Raw genomic sequence first — 20,129 nt, forward strand, 5'->3', positions numbered from 1 at the left:
TCGCAGAGCAAGAACGAAAAAAACAAAAATGCACTGAGCATGCGCACTCCTGTTCCACGTCCCTGCCTAGTCACGCATGCGTAGTGTGTCTTATTTCCGGTCGCCATTCTACAGTGGATAATGGCCTCTTCTGTGTCGAGCTACCTCAGCATCTCCAGTCCTCGGTGTATAATACGGGAGAGAAGGACGGGCGAGTTCTAGTACAGAGGAGGGAGCCGCAGCTCTGCAGGTGAGCCGCCGGCGACTGACAGCCCGCAGTATTACTGGGCCAGTTGTAGCCCCTTACCCCCCCCCAGCGCGGAGGCCACTACCTGTGTGAGGGGACACTTCGGTTCGGCCTGCCGGTCCCCTCGTGTGGTGTCTCCATGGTGACGGCGGGCTGTAATACGTGGCGGGCTTCGCACGGCATTTTGCAACGTTTTTATGGCTGTTTTTGTTTTTTTAACCATTTGAATGATCCCCCCCCCCCCTAATTTGCTTGGGGGGGGGGGGGGGGGTGATGGGGGATGGGCCGGCTGGTTTATGTGGGGTAGGCCGTGTTTTTAATGTTACTATGCCATAACATCACATAATAACCCAACCACTGCACGATAGTTTGGCGCTCTGTTTTTTTGCGGCAGCCCACAGTGGAGTCCCACCCTGTGCCCAGCTGGCATCCACGCGTACCTGACATTCTTCACTTTTTCTGCAGATGGTCCGCACGGCTCGCCGTCAGACATGCGCAGTAGTTGGTGGTGATCTGTGTGTTTTTGTTTGTGTGTTTTTGTTGTGTGGGTTTTTGTTTTTTTTTGTCAAATCCGTGACCGGAGGCCGCAGTTGGTTTCCACTCGTGTGCATGAAGAATCATTTTTGCGATGAGCGGTATTTGCTGCGGATCCTGAGGCGGGCCCGGCTCCGAACTCCACGGTGCAAATCCGGCCGTGTGCAAGCGGCCTGAAGGCCCATTTAGACACGATTCCTGCTTAAAATTTGCTCAAGTCATCTTTTGAGTAATAACTGTTGCGTCTAAACGCACGGCCAGCGATGAGCCTTATCAGCGCCACGTGTTGAGATATATATATATATATATATATATATATATATATCACTTTTTTTTTTTTTTTCTCAGCAGGCGACACTGATCGTATTCTTTCAGCCGGCATCCTGCTGGCAGTTTTCAGCGCGGCACCAGCTAAAAGCTTTGACAACAATGCAGCTGTTTCAATATACAAACAGCTGCATTGTTCTCACAGCTATCATGGTAGCTAATTAGCTATTATAGAGTATGCAAAGGTAATTGCTCAAAACTGTCACTCAGACTGCCGGTTGAGCAATCATTGTTCCGTGTAAATGGGGCCTTAAGGCCCTCTGCACACGGGCGGAAATTCCGGGGTGGGATTTCCCGCAGAATTTCTGCCTCTGGACGCCTGCATAAGATTGCATTGAAAAACACAATCCTAGCAGACGGCCGCAATTTGTTCTCGTGAAATCACATGCGGAAAACAAATCACAGCACGCTCTATTCTGTCCGGGTCTCGCAGAGGCGCGCCGGCTCTGCTCTGGCATGCGCCAGCTGGGTGGCAGCTGGCACATCAGAGCTGCGGGAGAGGTGAGTGCTGCACTGGTCTCTGCAGGGGTGCTGATGGGGTCCCGATGCGAGAATTGTCGCAGGGGATCCGACCCCACTGTCTGAGTCCCTTTGATCTCGGTGGGATATGCTGTGTGTTGTTTATACTCCAGTTATTTCCTTTTTCATATGAGCACTCAGACGCTGTCTTCTCTCTCCCGTAGTCGGCGGGGGATGGGCCGGAGGCTGCCTTTGGCTTTTGTTTTTAATGTCCTTTTACGGAGCCGTTTTTAAATGGGCTATAAGACAATAGAATACAAACCAGATAAGTTATCCGCTCCGTTTACTCGCTGGTACACAATGGTTTCTGTTTGTTTTGATTTTAATCTTTTCCTTGCTATCTATTCCATTGGAGAGAAAAAACCAGATCCAAGGAGCACCGAGGCTTCTTCTCAGCAGGCGCTGCGCTAGAGGCTGTCAGAGCCGCCATTGTTTTCAGAGTGTCTCTGACCGCCACATGATCACGGCGCTGGAAAGTGCTGTGATTTTCAGGCGGAGTCGGTTCTGTTTTGGGGCTTTTCGTGCACCTCATCAACGATGAGTTGCTCAAAAGTAAAGCACCGTGTGAGGGAGGCCAAATTGTTTTTAAGGTCCCCATAGATTGATAAATTCTTGCGGTCCCCTTACGGGGTGCTTTTGTCTGACACTTCTGGGGACCGTAATGCGTATCTATTTCTTTATGGATCTTTTTTTTTTCTTTCTCCAAGCCGGCACTTTGGGTCACCATTTCTTCTGCATTTTCTATAGGACTTTAATCTCTAGGCCTAATTCACGTAAGTGTATTTTCAGTCCGTGCGCTCTTTTAGGCTGGGTTCTCACAGGGCGGATTCTCGGTGGTTATCTCGCGGTTTGGCCACAGCAAAAGAACGCGAGATTTCTGCCGGGAGAACCGCTGCTGCAAAACCTGTGGCAGCTTTGAAGCGGCCCGGACGCTCGCTCTTCCGCTGTGGCTGGCGCTCCCATAGAGGAGAGCGCAGCTGCAGCAGGGAAAAAAATGGACATGCTGCGGTCGGCTTAGCCGCGGTGGATTTGCCGTCCCGTGTGGACGAGATTTCTCAGAAATCTCATCCACATGGCTGGCTAATCCCGGGATTAGCGGCCGCAGATGGATTTGCCGCGCCAAAATTCCGCACGGAATTTCCGCGGCAAATCCGCCTGTGTGAACCCAGCCTTAGGGTAAATCTATACGTTGTGGACAGGCAGTGGAATATTCATGGCAAATTCCGCAGCATTTCTACATCCAAAACGGAGTCAAAATCTGCACCATTGGTGAATTGTGACCCCAAGTCAGCTGCAGATCCCCAGCTGATTCCAGAAGATACAGCCCTCCCCTCAGCTCCAAGTCTTCATGCTATCAGCGCACCCATCGACCAGTACCTGGCGGCGTCGGGTGAGTGTAGTGCCGCTGGTCAGGTGGTGCCGCTCCCAGATCACCGACACTGCACTCATAAGACTTCCAGGAGGAATAATGGGGGAACGGAGCTCTAAGAAAAGCTGCTCCAGAACTGTCCTATTATGGGGAATACAAGTATATAGTCGAGGTGACAAGGGCTCTTAAAGCTTTGTCTGGGAAGCCATGTCCCCTTATTCCCAATAAGTCTGAAAACCACACCTTGTGTATAACGTCTGTGCGCTGGCCGGGTATTGTAAGCTGGGCCAAGTCCAGTGTATGGGGCTGACTGCCGTATATCTCGGCATGCAGAGACTGAAGGGGTTAACATGAGGTGCGGTCACACATGCATACTCCCTACAGATCATACGGGTGTTGTGATGGTCATCGGGTGGTTGATGCTTATACTAATTGTCTACCAAACCTCTAAGATGTTGTCGCTTCTTGTGTATTTAATGTCCCTTCCTCTTTGGCCCCCAGGGACCCTGCATGGACCCCCCTCTCTTCAGGGATTCTGCGTTACTTGCACTATGTTCCAGGGTGATCGCTCCACATAAGCCTCATCGCACAGCAGCCTGGTAAGACCTGAGCCGCTTGTCTCCTGTCAGACGGGCGGTGTGTAGATGGATCCTGTCACTGCTGACTCCTCACCTCTGTAGCATTACATGGCTCACTTGTCATTGTGCTTCCCCATCATCCATGCCTGTGTGCTTTCCATCACCCTTGTCTTCTTCAGTAATGGACAGATTCTTATCTTTACCAGGTAACCACAAATAGATTCTGGGAGTCCATAGAACAATCAGCATCTGTAATGGCATCGAGACAACCTGATGTACCTGGTAACAGAACTCTTCTACCTGTAGACTGTGGTAGCCATGAGCAGGTGTTGGCAGGGGCGTTATAGTGGCGTATAGGTCTGATCAGTAACATAACAAGGCTTGCATTCACAGGAAGGTTTAGGATTTGTAACGGTGCACCATGTGCCTCAGGTTAGAGGTCTAGGCGAACACATCAGCGGCTGCAGAACCTCTCTGCTAGTTTGCTTCAGTGTGTTCTTTGGTCCAGGATGTTCCCTAGACCGGATACTTGTATCTACCAGCTCTAGGACTGGCTATGTTATAGGTCTGCAGTGTGTGAATGTAATCAAGGATGTTCTCATTCACTGACAGCAAACTAATCTATTGAAAATGGTGCGAAATGGAAACGCTAAATATATTAGAAAGTTATAGAACTTTCCATTTATACAGGCTTAAGGGCCCATTCAATGTAATACACAGGCCCCTGGAATACAGCTGTCTGAATACAGCCTCGGCCTATCTGAATGGTCCTTGTCATTTCAACAAACGTAAACAGCAAAACTGAAAAATCGCTATTTACAAAAAATGACGTTTTCTGTGCTGAAAAATCTCTGTAAAGTGGCGTCCACTAGGGGTCTCACTACTGGCAGATCTGTTATGTACCGCCTGCTGTCAGATGAAATCAGGACATAAGGCTTGAAGCTTGCCGTGGCGCTCCTACCCACTGCGCAATTCCTAATGATTTGTGGTAGATGGTAGGATCGCTGTATTAGACACTGGTGTGCTTGGGAGGAACAAGTGCCACTTGCTAATGTTTAAACGTGTTTTTCTTTTCAGCAGAGTTTTGTGACTTAAAGCGATTTGCGCTCTCATCAGTGGAGTTTACTGTGCTTGGAAAACTAAATTTCTACAAAATAGTGTTTTTTTTTTTCCAGACCATTTCATTTTTGCCTACTGATACAGTGTATGAAGCAGCCAACCCTTGGCTTTAGATGCCTTGATCTACTCCTTATCTTTCAACCAGCTCATACAGCATTGTCCTAGATGTTTCCGATATGGGTGTTTGTTGTTGTTGGATAGCTTCCAGCAACTTCCTGACCCGAATGTTAACCCCTTAGTGACAGCCCTATTGTAAAACTACGTCCTGCTGTTGCAGGATGTGTATGGAGGGAGGTAGCGCCGCTATCTCCCTCCATACAGCGCTGGCATCAGCTGTTTATTACAGCTGACACCCGTGGGCAATAGCTTCGCTCGGCCGATTGCGGCTATTAACCCTTTAAATGCCGCTGTCACTTCTGACAGCGGCATTTAAATCCCCCAAACGCTTTTCGGGGGTCCCGCACGGCCCCCCCGCGGTGAGATCGGGGGAGCCGTGCAGGTGTCATGGCAGCCGGGGGCCTAATGAATGGCCCCAGGGCTGCCTTAGCAGACTGCCTATCAAGCCATCCACACAGGGTGGCTTCATAGACTAGACTGCCTGTAAAAAAGCAGTATGACGTAATGCTATAGCATTACGTCATACTGCAGGAGCGATCAAAGCATCGCATGTTAAAGTCCCCCAGGGGGGACTTCAAAGTAATGTAAAAAAATAATCAAGAAAGTTTTTTTAATTGTTAAAAAAAAAAAAAAAAAAAAGTTATAAAAGTTTAACTCGCCCCCCCCCCCCTCCTTTTGCCATATCTATTATTAAAAAATCTAAATCATAAAAATATGTATTTGGTATCGCCGCGTCCGTAAAAGTCAGATCTATCAAAGTAGTGCATTATTTTTTCTGCACGGTGAACGTCGTCTGAAAAAAAAAAAAAATTAAGGACGCCAGAAATACACTTTTTAGTTACCCTGTCTCCCAGAAAAAAACGCAATAAAAAGCGATCAAAAAGTCGTATGTATTCCAAATTGATATTATCGGAAACTACAGGACATCCCGCAAAAAGTGAGCCCTTGCTCAACTACGTCAACGAAAAAATAAAGTTATTGCGCGCACAAAATGACCGCAGAAAATAATTGAAAAAAATTAAATATCTTTAAAAAAATAAAAAATAAAAGTACTGCAGCAAAAACAATACTATATAAGTTTGGTATCGTAGCAATCGTACTGACCCATAGAATAAAAATATCAGGTCGTTTTTGTTGTAGTTTGTGCGCCGTAGAAACAGGACGCACCGAAAGATGGTGGAATGTCGTTTTTTTTTTCCATTTCTCTCCGCTAAGAATTTTTAAAAAGTTTTTCAGTACATTATATGGTACAATAAATAGCACCATTGAATAATACAACTCGTCCCGCAAAAAACAAGCCCCCATACAGCGACGTCGATGGATAAATAAAGGAGCTACGATTTTTTTAAAAGGGAGTAGGAAAAAACAAAAATGTAAAAAAGCAAAAAAGCTCCATCACTAAGGGGTTAAAGGGCTTTTCCCACAGTGGACACTTAGGCCGGCTGCACATGAGCATGACGGGCTCCGCCGCGGAATATTCCGCGGCGAAGCCCGTCACGGCGCCCCCCCAGAGACCCCATACTTGGCAGCGGATCCGGTGTGTTCGCTCCCACATGACGCTTCCCCGCTTTCCGCCGTCGCGTCACATGACACACCCACCGCGTCACATGACGCGGCCGGCCGTAGGCGGGAAAGCGTTTTCACGCTATCTTCCGCTGTGTTACGGCGGGAGATAGCGTGAACGGACGGCTTCCATTGACTGCAATGGAAGCCGTCAGCGCGTACACCCGCGGCAAATAGAGCATGCCGCGGGTGAGGACGGGAGATTTCACGGTGCGGAATTCCGCGGTGGAATTCCGCACCGTGTGCCCTGAGCTATTGGGTTCAATAGAACCTAATAGCTGCGGGCAACGCAGCGGATTTTTGCCACGAATTACGCGGCGGAAATCCGTTTGTGGGAAGGAGGCCTTATATCTAACCTGTAAAGAAGTGATGACTATCTGATCATTTAGACCCCTTTCCTCCCCGCAGCACAACTGCAGTGAGGAGGAACTGGAATGAAGTGGCATGTCTGTTGGCTACTGTCTATTGAACTGCCTGAGCCATCCCAGTGCAATGCTCTGCTGTTCCGTTAGCCCCACAGTGCATGTTTGATGTCCTCGCTGCAGTTGTGCTGTGAGGAGGAATGGACGTGGCTTGAGACCTCCATTCTAGTGACTGATCGGGTTCCTAGCATTCGTATGAATGTCCACTACCCCTTTTAAGTCATTTTGTTTAACCTGGACACCCACTTGTAGGCATACAATGTCGGGCTGTCTGACCACCGCTGCTAATCATTTTACGTGAAGGCTAGATTGGAGTCGGGAAGGAATTCCCTCCCCCCCCCCCCCCATAATGGGGAAGTGTGTTGTGTTTTTTGCTTGTTTTTTTTCCTTTTTGGATCAACAATGTGGGGTAATAGGCTGAACTGGATGGACCTATGTCTTTTTTTTTTTTTTTTTCAGCCTTACATACAATGTATTTTTACCACCATAGGATGGCCAGGAGGTTTAGTACTAAAACACAATGTCGGTGGTAATATTTAATCTGTCAGTCTGAGGCATGCTCTCATGAGTTATTGTTTTAATGGTTTTTAATTAAAAAAATTGTTGTGACTTTCAGGTTTCAGTATAGATTTGGTTAGTGTCTGTCTTGGTGATACAGTGCTAGTTATATGGCAGTTCACTTAAACGTATGTAGTAAGTAGTTGTTTGTCTTTAGCCATTGAGCACAGCTCAAGTGGGCTCCTAGGTAAAATGTCCCTGCCGATCGGGATGCACCGTCGTGCTTTCAGCTATGACGATGCTCTGGAGGATACAGCACCGATGACGCCGCCTTCATCGGATATGTGCAGTAACACCCTATGGAGAAATCCCGTTATCCCAGAACGCAAATACCAGAAGCTGTCTAAGGTACGCGGGAAGGATACACACCGGTGTGGTTTCATAGTCCACTTCTTAAATCCACGACAACTCGCTGTGCTCTTAGACATGCAGATGTAATTCACATTTACTCCTTTATTGTTAATGTGCCATTGACATAAAACAGAGGCACTTTGAGGACATCGAGGAGCTCCGGAAACCAGAGATTTAAAGACCCTATACTCTACCTGGCATTCAGCTGAAAAAGACAGCGATGTGATAGAAGCCCTATCAGCTCCTATTGGCCAACCAGCAGTTGCCAGGAGTGTTCTCCGCTGTGCTGATTGGCTGAGAGACGTTCATTGGGCCCTCCTCACAAATGTCCTCTTCAGTATTGTGCTCGGCACCGTATACAGCCTCTCCCCAAACCTATGGGATCTCCTAGTAACCATTGGTTTACGCAGTATCTAAATGATGCTCACAAAGTCTCTTACACAGCTCCCTAATGCTAGTGGGAAAGAGCAACTACATTCATCCATGTGTATCTGTTATATCCTGCAACTCACAAGTTGTGGCTCAGATGGATTGAGTTGCTCTGCTTTTCTTATATTATTGGAGGGTATTAGATACACTATTACAATGCTTATAGTTGAAAGAAGAGAGGTGTGTGTGTGTGTATATAGATATAGATATAGATATATATATAGATATATTTGGTTTTTATGCCCAATTCAGGCATTAGGCCTTGTTCACATGTGACGGGATGAAATTGGTGATGTATTAAATCAAATTTCAAGAGCCATTTCTTCGAATACACATTTTTTTTTTTTTTGCATATGTTAACCAATCATATGCAGTAGCATTGCTGTATGGGCGGCGTACAGACGCGACATTGCAGGAATGTAAACAAAACAGTGCATGACAGCGTGCGTGAGATACGCTGCCATGCTCCGTATAATAGCACTGCCATATGTGGTGCTAGGCCGGCTCCACAACCGTAAAACCCTGCATGACTCGCACAGTGTTTTATGCATATGGCCGTGTGAGCCCGGCCTTAGGGACACTTACACGGAATCGGCTTTGTCAGGTCGGGGCAGAACTCTGACTTTTCTTGTGCAGGTTGCAATAGCACATAGGGCATAATAGGAATAGTGCTCTCAGTGGTCCCTGCTATTACTTTCAGTTGTACCTACTGCATTTACTGCAGGGTACCATTTTTCAATTTGACTATATTGATTCTAAAAAAGCTAGTATGAGTGTTACATTAATGCGGGATTTCACTGCAGTTGTAGTTTTTAAAAACTGCCCCTTGTCCTTTCTGATGGATGTATTACATGGTTTTTCTGTGGTTTGATCTCATTGACATGAATGGGGATAACCATATTGGAAACTGCTCTGCATTATGTGATTGTTAACTTTCGTGATGCTGCAATAAAATAAACACACACACACACACACACCTAGAAGTGGTATAAGTTTCCTAGAAGTAACCGTAACTTTTATACAAACTAGTCCGGTCATGTAGAAGTATTTTAGAACACCTCCATGAAGAATAGTTGCATGGGTAAAACTGCATGGAAATAAAATATTACATAACTACAATAAAAACGGGGAACTGTGGCGTGATGTGATTGGGGTTGGATAAGAAGGAACATCTGTAGCCAAATGCAGACTCTGTTCATGAGCTTTTCCTTAAAGGGGTTGTTCCCATCTCAGCCATGACTAGCTGAGGAGAGGACACCCCTTTTTTTGAAGGGGTTGTCCAGGATTAGAAAAACATGGCACCACACCTGCCCATAGTCTGATATTGCAGCATAGATCCATTGAGATGAAGAGGGCTGAGCTGTAATACCGCACACAACCTGTGAGCAGATGTAGCACTGTTTCTGGAAGAAAGCCGCCATGTTTCTCTACTCCTGTACAGTGCAATAGAATACTTCTAGAATAGAAAATAAAACCTGACTACCTAGTAAAACGTATTTACTATGTTTGTTTTTTTCCCCCCTCTTCCCTTCCCACATATCTCCACCCTCATTTTGTGACCCTGTACACCCCCCACCCCTCTCCCTCTCTGAGCAGGTTGAGGATGGGGATAATAGCATGCCCCCACCTGCCTTGCCCCATTCCACTTCTGTGGAGAAGGTCCCTGTGGTGAAAGCCAAAGCAACCTCTGTCATCATGAACTCTCTTATAACAAGTAAGGTGGTCTTTTCTATAGCTCTAATCATGAATTGTGAGGATTATGCTGCTGTATGAGGGGGAGTACAGCTCTTTCTGTACACACGGGGTCAACAAAATACTTATGTATATACTCCGGGGGCCTTGAACACCATGCCGAGTAAGTCAGGTATCTTTATTGACAACTGCTGCAAATGGAGTTTGACACACACAAACTTAAAGGGAACCAGTCACGTCCCCGCAGCACCATAAACTACGTTTTGTAGTTCTGGTGCTGTTAGGCTATAGGCGGTCATGTGATGTATTGTGTGTGTTATATATATATAATATATATATATATATATATATATATATAGAGAGAGAGATTTTCCAGCGCCGCACGACCTTCAGAGGGCAACAGTGTTAGATTGCGGGATGGGCAATTACTTGAAAAAATGCATCACATGGCACCATAACTTGGTTATTTCATAACCTCTGAATAGGGAATAACTTTTAGTCACAAGCCCTTTGGATAATAAATCGGCTCCCCTAGTAGACATGGCAAGAGGTGTGACTCCTGACAGCCTTCACTGTGCATGCAAACCATATGTTGCTGGCTTTTGGTCTTGCGTTTTGAAGACTATGTGATATGGACACGTGTTTATATAAGATGCATACCAGCTCTGTATGTCACGTTGCTACTCTGGAGCGAGCGGATACCCCAGCATCTCTGGAGGGTATTTGCTGCCTGGTTGAACGTCAGCAGGTTCTTCTGCCATCTGCTCCTTGTTTACTCTGGTAAGACTGAAGACGCTGTGGGCTCTGCTCGCTTTATTTGGAGAACACTAATTAGCAGTCTGGATATCACATAGACAAACAGAACCTGCTTTACCTGCCACAATTACACGGCTAGGGTTTTCCAGCATTGCAGAAAGGAAGGTGTGTCTTCTAGTTCCGCTGTCCATCTTCCGTTTGCAGCAGTTGGGTAATTTGCATGACACAATGAATGTATCACTGGAGTCAGACCGCCGGCCGGGACTGATCTAGTCTGAGTGGAAACCTAACTTAAACCCAAAACGGTGCAATCTACTAAATCAGCTGACACTTTATACTATAATGTCAGTAATTAAATCCCGTTTTTCCCCAAAACCTAAAAAGGACCTGCCGCCACTCCTAACGTGTCTGTTTTGTTCCTATGTGGTAACAATTCTTGAGTATCTTTTCTGATAACTGAGTTGTGCTGTTCCTCTGTTCTTACCAGTGTCACCATTTCTCTTTCCAAAAGTGTGTCCCTATAGAATCTGGTGCAGCCAGTAATGCCTTCCTCTGGATCAACATTGGGGGGTAATGGGCTGAACTGGATGGACATATAGGTTGTTTTTTTTTTTTGTTGTTTTTTTTGGCCTTACCTACTATGATTGGACTTTGTAGGGACAAATTCCTAAATGGAAACATCCGGTTGTCAATGTACTCATACATTTTATAGGAGGGATAATGAACTGCACTATTCAGGGTTACAAAGAAAGATGCTCCAGCTTTGTTTTATGAAGAGTAGAAATATTTATTAAATAGACATTAAACGCTTGCCTGTTTTTAGTAAATACTTTAATTTGTCATGAAATAATTCTAGAGAATCTTTTGCTGGAGTTTAGTATTGTGTGATTCCTTAGTTGTTCCTCCAGGAAATCTATGAATAAATTGACAACTGGGTGGTACCATCTGCTATGTTAGTGAGACATGTTTCTACAACCTAACAATGTGCAGCACTGAATAGTATGTGTAGGGACTTCTTCTACGGACAGGGGGGATGGTAATGGCTATACAGAATGGGAGGAATTGGACTAAGCAGCACATTGGGAAAAAGACTTGATCACAGACTGAACATGAGTCAATAATGTGATGCAGCAGCAAAAAAGGCATACACATTTCTGGGATGTATTAGGAGAAGCATAGAGTCTAGATCACGTGAGGTAATTATCCCCCTCTACTCTTCCTTAGTCAGACCTCATCTGAAATACTGGGTCCAGTTCTGGGCACCCCACTTATAAAAAGACATAGACAAACTGGAGCAAGTTCAGAGAAGAGTTACCAAGATTGTGAGCGGTCTGCAAATCATGTCCTATGAGAAACGGGTAAAGGATCTGGGAATGTTTAGCTTGCAGAAAAGAAGGCTGAGAGAAGACTTAATAGCTGTCTACAAACACCGGAAGGGCTGTCACAGTGCAGAGGGATCAGCCCTATTCTCATTTGTACAAGGAAAGACTAGAAGCACTGGGATGATACTGAAAGGGAGTAGACACAAATTAGATATTAGACAGTGAGGGGGATCAATGAGTGGAACAGGTTACCACAGGAGGTGGTGAGTTCTCCTTCAAAGGAAGTGTTCAAATAAAGGCCGGACAAATATCTGTATGGGATGGTTTAGTGATCCTGCCCTGAGCAGGGGGTTGGACCCGATGACCCTGGAGGTCCCTTCCAACTCTACCATTCTATGATTCTACTGGTATAGCTTTGTAGGAGAAGTAACAGAAATAACACAAGTACTAAGAAAAGATGCTCCAGAATTATGAGTATTTACTAAAACATGCCAGGAGAGGTGACAGCTCCTCTAAAGGGGTTTTCAGGAACTTCTTGTTTTTGTGTGTTTTTTTTTTTTTTTTTTTAAACCTTGCCTCCTCCAGTGCTGGAGCCCTGGCACCTGCCATTCAGCAGCCTGAGCGGGCATCTGGACATCTCAAGCTTCAGCGATTATTCTTCCATGGCTGCTGAAGCCTGTGACTGCCCACCACGTCCTCTGGGTCTCTAGTGCTGGACGTGGAATAGCTGTTACAACCTAAAGATCCTGCATAACGGCAGTGCAGCTGAATTGCTATTTGTTTACAACATAAAGTACTTTTCTTTCAGGCTATGGCCCCCTGCACATGTGCGGAAATTTAGTGGCGGGATTTCCTGCAGAATTTCCGCCAGTGGAAGCTGCCATAGGATTGCGTTAGAAAACGAAATCCTATGGTAGCAATCCTAGGCAGACGGCCGCGACTCGCGGCATGCTCTATTTCTGTGCGGGGCTCACAGAGCCCCGCACAGAAATCCCACTCCCCGGCCGCTGGCTCCGCTCTGCGCATGCGCCTGCTGGGTGGCAGCCAGGACATCACAGAGCCGCGGGAGCAGGTGAGTGCCGCGCTGGTGCCTGCAGGGGCTCGGGTCGGGTCCCACTGCGAGAATTCTTGCATTGGGATCCGACCAGGCCGTCCGCAGGCAGCCTATCTGATATTACCTTTAAATGTAAACTGTAACTTTGTATGAGTGGAGAATAAAGCTGACACACTCCGGCTGAACGGCTCTCTCCTTCTGACATCTAACACCGTTCTGAGTGCTAATTCTCATTGTCCAGTATGTCTGTGCATTGTGTTGCTATGATGGAGGAGGAACGCTCCCGTCAGTCTCTGGCTTTGGCACCCGCTTGAAAGCTGTGTGTGCAAATGTCTTCCATTGCAGAGCATACGCAGGAGAGTATTCAGCGATTCGAGCAGCAAGCCGGTCTCAGGGATGCCGGCTACACTCCACACAAGGGCCTTACTGCCGAAGAGACCAAATACCATCGTGTGGCGGAGGCCCTGCATGTAAGACTTGTGGTTGCTCTCTAACATGTACTCAGATTCTGTCTTCCTCCCCTGTAGTGTGCACTTTACCTGCTGTGTCTGTTGATGGTTTAGTCGGTGCTTTTGCTTTGCCGATTCCTTTCTCCTTAGTATTTTGCTTATAATGCTGTATCTGCATGTGTGTCTTTAAGACTATAGTTTGATCAACGGCACTCCTTGTACGGATTGAGGCCTTGCGTTTTTGTGAAACCTGCATGATGCATTTTTTTAACTTTCCTATAAAATTACACATGCTAAAACCTTTTGAGACTTTGGGCCATCACTCCCTTTACGCTGCATTAGACAAGTGCCTTATCTAACTCTGGCCTTATTCTCCCACAGTGTCTGCCCAAGACATAAGTGTTACCACTACTAGCAGAATTGTGTAAATGTTTGTTTGACAAATGCTGCAGACAATCTTGCTTTAGAATTTCTATTTATTTATTTTTTTGTAGCATTTTCAATGGAGGTTTTTGATTCAAGGTGTGGGTGTCTTGTTTGGGGTTTAAAAGGTTTTACGATTTTTTTGCTTGTTCAGTAGTGGATTTAACATTATTAGAAAAATGATCAAGGGATCACACACTGCAATACCTGCTTGTATTGCATTTTATTTTGCCTGATGGCCTCTGTTAGAGCTTAATAGGTATGCCGAGATGGCCAAACCTGAGGGTGGGGGCTTAATTAGGCACCCAGCTACTATGGTAACCCATCTGTGCCCGATGATCACTTTGCAGGGGTGCTGATGGGGTTACGGTACCTCTCCAGTGGCTGCACCATCCTTGTGTAATTGTATGGCAATTTACATTCATGCTTACCTGTCAGTGACTTATGTCATGGGGCAGCAACGGGCTACTATTTTTTTTTTTTTTTTCCAAGAAAATGAAGTAAAGCTGAATTGTTACTGTTTAATGTCAGTGATGCAATTGTGATGCCTTAATTTTTGTGACACTAAAAAATGGCCATTCCCTGCTGGTGTGGACGAGGCCTTTACACGCAGACACACAGACCTTTGTACTTCATGACTCTTCAGGTGCACAGCCCCATTTAGCTCCTATTCTGTAAGAAGTGCTGGGACTTTATGTAATACTATGTAGGAGCTTTTCCACCCTTACTGAATAGCCGGCTCCTGCCTGCTTGTCCTCACTTGGAGTATTCTAGGTTTTGCACTGATCTCACTACCACTTAGGGTAAGTTCACACGGCGGAATTTACTATTGAAAAATACCACGTGAACTCTGCCCTAAAATCAGCATCTTCTCAACATGGATTCTTGCCCTGTCAATGGGGGGAAAATCTGCATGCGAAATCTCCAAGCAGAAACAAAAAAAAATGACATTTCACTCCTGGACGCATAAGGGCTCATGTCCACGGGCAAAATAAGAATTAAAATCCGCAGCGGATTTTAACTCTTCTCCTGCCCGCGGATCCGCACCCCATAGGGATGCATTGACCACCCGCGGGTAGATAAATACCCGCGGATGGTCAATAAAAAGGATTTTAAAAAAAATGGAGCATGAAAAAATCTGGACCATGCTCCATTTTCGTGTGGGTCTCCCGCGGGCTTCTATTGAAGCCTATGGAAGCCGTCCGGATCCGCGGGAGACAAAAATCGGGATTTACTCACACGCTCCGTTTCTTCTCTTCGCGCGGCGCCATCTTCTCTCCGTCGCGGCCGGATCTTTTTTCTTCGGGACGGCGCATGCGCGGGGCATGTCACCGACGTCATCATGCGCATCCGCCGAGCCGAAGGAAGAAGATCCGGCCGCGACGCACAGAAGATGACGCCGCAGCGAAGAGAAGAAACGGAGCGGATGGGAGGTGAGTTTATTCCTATTTTCAGCGCTCATGTCCGCGGGGCAGGAGGGACCTGCTGCAGATTCTCCATGGAGAATCTGCAGCGGTTCTGATTTTTTTCCCCGTGGACATGAGGCCTAAATGGTTTTTTTTTTTTTTTTTTTCTGCATTGAGATTTGGCGTGCAGCTTTTGCCCAGTGACAGGAAAAATTGTGCAAGTGGATCCGCACAATAAACTGTGTCAAAAGGATGTGGAATTTTTTTCCATGGTGACTTCCCCTGTGTGAACCTACCCCTAGGAAGGCTCACATGGCTGTTTCATGAGGCACTTGCAGTATGAGCCACGCTGAGTCTGGATGTAGAACGGCATGGGCTTCTGCACCTGAAGCGTCCATCTATCTTGTGTGAACTTACCCTCTTGCTTCCAATGTTCTTATTAGTCACAAGTATTCTGTGCTCCGATTCGGACAGCGCCAGGGCTGCACAGAAGGCCCAATGATCCTGTCACTGCGCATGCAGTTTTCAGCATTTTAATAGTGTGATATTTGGGGTCACTTTATATTTTGGTGATTACTAGTGAGCTGGTAGCCTGCTGCTTCAGCTGTGCAGATCTACATCAGTACAGGTTTGTTTGCTAGCGCCTAGTCGTGGCTGTCACACGTCTGCTGACTTCTCGCTGAACCAGGTCTCCGGCTGCCTCTTTGCCATAACTATAAAGAGTACCCTTATGTAAAGAACGTGGCGCAGGCTCCACCGTGTTGTTTGGGCACTCGGTGAGCTTTTCACTAGCTATACACATTAAATGTTCGGTTCTCTTTCCCTTTAACAGAAGTTAAAAATGCAAAACGGGGAATCCAGTGAAGATAAGCAAAGCACATCGGCGCAGTCCACTCCATGCAGCACTCCGGGCTCCTCTCCTAAACAGATGCGAAGGTAATGTGCATAGACTGTCTTACACAAGGAACAACGTGGGCCACTTGTGCCGCTCTCTTTATGCTTTACAACACCTTGAGGACAGATGATGATTCTTGGTTTGTGTGTAAACATCTGCTTGCACATCTTATTTTCTGCTTGGGTAACGCTTCAAAACCACTAATATCAAATTTTGGTTTTTTTTTTGTGATAGAGGCATTTGTTTTTATTCGGACATTTACTTGGTTTGTCTCCTAACTAACTTATCACCAAGCCAAAGGATGGCTAAGTCTCAGTCACTGATACTGTGAATGGGGGTCCAGTGTCCTCTTTTCTTGTCACTACGGGATCGCCCCGCCGACCCACAGTGAGGATAGATTGAATGCAGCCGGAGGCCACATTGGCGTTGTGCCACCCCATTAATTTTAGTGGGGCTGATGGAGATAGCCAAGTGCTTGTACGCTGCCATCTCTGTGGGCCCTTTTGGAACGAGTGGAGTGCAGGCGCTGTCCCTGGCTATATTCAATCTGATGTCACTGCAGGGGGTGTAATGAACTTGCAGACCCATCTTTGCAGGATTGGTGCGGGTGTCAGTCTGATCTGTGGGGTCTCACCACACTAAGTGTATGGCAAAGCTATGTGACCTGTGCTCTCGGAGTAGCAGGGTCACAGAGCTGCATGCTGGGAGCTGCCTGAGATGGAAGGGGGGAGGGAGGAGGAGTGCTTTCTCACTGACATACCTGGAGGCCATGCTGATTGGTCTCCAGGCATCTTTGTAAATTGAGCTGTCCTTAGATACTCCGATCACAGAGCTCTTGCACAGCAGGGAGGCTCTAAGGGGATTCTCTATAGGAAAGTTTTAAAACTCCTGGTGAACAAGGACTGCCTGGATGTTTATAGTCACTGGGCAGTCCTGAAGCCTTTAAAAAAAAAACTATAGAAGTTTACAGTCACTGCAAAAGGAATACATATCTTACAAATTTGTGCCTTTTTGCTATTGCACCTATCCATTCTAAAGGTCCTTAAAGGAGTTCTGCCAACATATCACGTGGACCACATGCACAGGCTTGGGGATGCGTTTTTGATTGGGGAAAGTGGGGTTGGGGTGCAACACAGATTTGGAATTTTTTTGGCTAAATGCAGTTGCTGCCATTGCAGCCTCTGAGATCGCAGTCTTGTGAATGGTGGGGGTCCTAGTGATCTGACCATACTGATCAGAAAGTGACCCCCACCACTGGTTGCAGATAACACTTAATGCTACTCTAATCCTGCGTTACGGGTTAGGTGTTTAACCATTAGATTTGGGAGAAAAAGCTTTTAGAAATTGGTCGATATTGCTGCTTGTTTGCCAGACTTCATTTTTGTTCTGCACAGATCGTGGTTCAGTCAGGGCTCCACTACATCTCTCCCTGCTGGCGAATTCCAGAGCTCTGATGCAGACAAATGGAGCATGTTTGGGCCTCGTGCTGTTCAAAAATCTACCACAGACCCAGGTAATATCTGGCCCCTAAGGCCACATCCTGTTTCCACCCCTAAATGGCATGCTCATGTCATCTGTGCCCGTTGTTTTCTGCCTTTTACCCAGGTGGTTTTACTGTCCAGTCCTACAAAGGTGCTCAGAAGCCAACGGCCATGGAACTGATGAAGGCTCAGGCCAACAGAATAGCGGACGAGCCCATAACATTCAAGCCACCTAAGATGGAAATGCCGCAATTTGCATCAGAAAGTAAGATTAGCAGAGGCCACAACCTGAAGCCACGGGATATGAACATACTCACTCCCACCGGCTTCTAAGATGCACAGTTCTCTTTCCACCGTGTTCCTAGCGGAGCATCCAGTTACTGCTTAAGCTTCCCATTTCATGCACGATAGCTCCTTCATGAGGAGAGATGTTGATGGCGTTTTCACTCATGTTGTGGACTTTACTATTCTATTTCTGAGATGACTAATCAGATGTAAGTTCCCCCTCACAAAGGTATGTCTGCTCAGAGACCCCTCTACCACTATGCACTCATGACCCTCCTCACAAAGCTGCTCTTCAACTTCTCTGCGTATCTTAAGGATCCCACCTCTGTCTTCAAGTAGTCGTCCTAAACAGAGTGAAGATTAGCTTTGTGTTTCTGTGTCCTATCAATCAGTTGATCAGCTGCAAGAAAAAAAGTGGAGCGTGCGCTAGTCAAAGTATAACTTGAACTGACGGGCTGGATCTATAATCTGCCGTAATACTGCCAGTGAAAGCCTTGCCGTTCGGCATGTAACGAACGGCATCGGACACAGGTGGCGCTCTCTAACAATGACACATGCAGACTTAGGATTTTTGCATTCCATTTCAAAGAGACTGCACACTGAAGTCTGTCGGCTCTAATTTATTTGCATACATTTTGTGTTTGTGTTTCCTCACATTATCTGTGCGCCAGTGTTTGGGTTAAAATAAAGTTGAAACTGCTTCGGATGGATTGCGGGTTCTTGATTTGGTGTACAACCATGTATTTATAGGGGTAGACTACACTTTAGTCCGGCACTCTAGTCAGACACTTGGGGCTTATTCAGACGGGCATATAGCTGTCTGGTTTTCACTCCCGGACGATATACTCTGCCGCTCTCTTCAAGGGGAGAAAGGGGGACAGTCCGGGAACAGTGCACTGAGCTTCCACCCCCTCTCTACTGTTCTCTAAGTTCCACCCCACCTCCTCCCATTGCAACAGTGGCGAGGGAGCTCAGTGAACTAGCTCCCGTCCCACCTCCTCCCCTTGTAGAGAGGGGCAGCGTATATTGGCCAGGCGTGAAAACCCGACCGATATACGCATATCTGAATAAGGCCTTATGGATAAATGTGCAGGAGAAAGCATTATATTAAGGGTATGTACATGCTGAAATCGTGACATGCTGAAGCGCAACTCAGATTGGACAGCACACGGACATCTAATGCAGGAGGCGGACTCAAATAAATGCGTGGTATTTCCATCCAATTTTCGGATTGAGAAATGGGCCGTGTGCTTATACCCTGAGATTGGAGGGAACACATCTGTGTTAGATGTACAAACAGGAGCTATTGTGAGGATTAGAAGCTCTCTTGACAACTCAGGTGCTTGGACATTAGAATAGGCTCATCTCAATAGTTTAAAAAAGTCTATCCTCTTAAGGTTTATTCACATCATGAATTGAGACTGTTAGAAAAATAAAAGCAACATGAATGTAACGGGAATAAACCATTGTTACTATGCCCTTTAAGGAAGTGGAAAAATGCCAGACCGTGATGCAAACTACAGTGATACCTTGGGTTAAGAGGGCCTCAGCTTACAAGCTTTTTGACTTGAGAGCAGGCTCTCTCCAAACTTTTTGCTCTGATTTAAGAGCAAAAACTTGGGTTACAAGCCTTGCTTTCAATGGGGCCGTGGCTGCTGGTGGTGGCCCCACTGACAGCAATGGCCTGCCCGCAACCCCTGCAGTGATTTTCAGGGAAGAGCTTATATTTAAAATTCCCCCCCCCCCCCCCCCAGCTGTAGTAAAAAATATCTACGCAGCTTGTTCTCCCTGTCGTGGTTTTTTTTTTTTTTTTTTTTTTTTTTTAATCCCCGCCTGCTAAAAAGCTTCAAAGCGGTGCAGGGAGAACAAACAGCAGGTAGACCCACATGAGCCCTGGAAGATAGATATGTGTATATTTTCCATTCATTTCAATGAGTCATTTGATTTGACTTATGAGTGTTTTAGGTTAAAAGCTCCGTCACGGAATGAGATAAACTTTTAACCCAAGGCACCACTGTATTCCTGTCCAGACTCCTTTGACTGGAAAGCGGGCCCTTCTGGTTTATCTCGTCTCGTCTGTCAATCAACAGATGGAGTTCAGGTGTGTACTGATCTGAGCAATGTCTAATTGGAGTAGGCGAGCTTGGGGAAAACAGATTTCAGAGAGGATCTCCAGGCAGTTCAGAGTAGAACTGGCCTGCTTACCCCATCTTAGTGATCAAGCCTGTTTGCGCTTTAGTGATGGAGCTAAATT

General features: G+C 46.3%; 1 protein-coding gene across 3 annotated transcripts; it reads left to right on the forward strand.

Moving 5' to 3' along the window:
* The first annotated feature begins 71 nt into the window (after positions 1-71).
* KIAA1191 (KIAA1191 ortholog) lies at positions 72-18,585 on the forward strand. 3 transcript variants are annotated; one of them, XM_066591177.1, is made up of 9 exons: positions 72-229; positions 3,477-3,574; positions 3,760-3,835; positions 7,490-7,680; positions 9,709-9,826; positions 13,282-13,406; positions 16,047-16,150; positions 17,504-17,622; positions 17,715-18,585. In XM_066591177.1, the coding sequence occupies exons 3-9, from the start codon at positions 3,808-3,810 to the stop codon at positions 17,921-17,923; spliced, it is 894 nt and encodes a 297-aa protein (XP_066447274.1). In that variant the 5' UTR covers positions 72-229; positions 3,477-3,574; positions 3,760-3,807; the 3' UTR covers positions 17,924-18,585. The 3 variants fall into 3 exon arrangements, with proteins under 3 accessions (XP_066447274.1, XP_066447275.1, XP_066447273.1); XM_066591178.1 differs by lacking the exon at positions 3,760-3,835; XM_066591176.1 differs by lacking the exons at positions 72-229; positions 3,477-3,574; positions 3,760-3,835 and adding an exon at positions 3,597-3,759.
* Positions 18,586-20,129: the final 1,544 nt, after the last annotated feature.

Source organism: Eleutherodactylus coqui, chromosome 2 (genome assembly GCF_035609145.1).
Source record: "Eleutherodactylus coqui strain aEleCoq1 chromosome 2, aEleCoq1.hap1, whole genome shotgun sequence".
Lineage (NCBI taxonomy): Eukaryota > Metazoa > Chordata > Amphibia > Anura > Eleutherodactylidae > Eleutherodactylus > Eleutherodactylus coqui.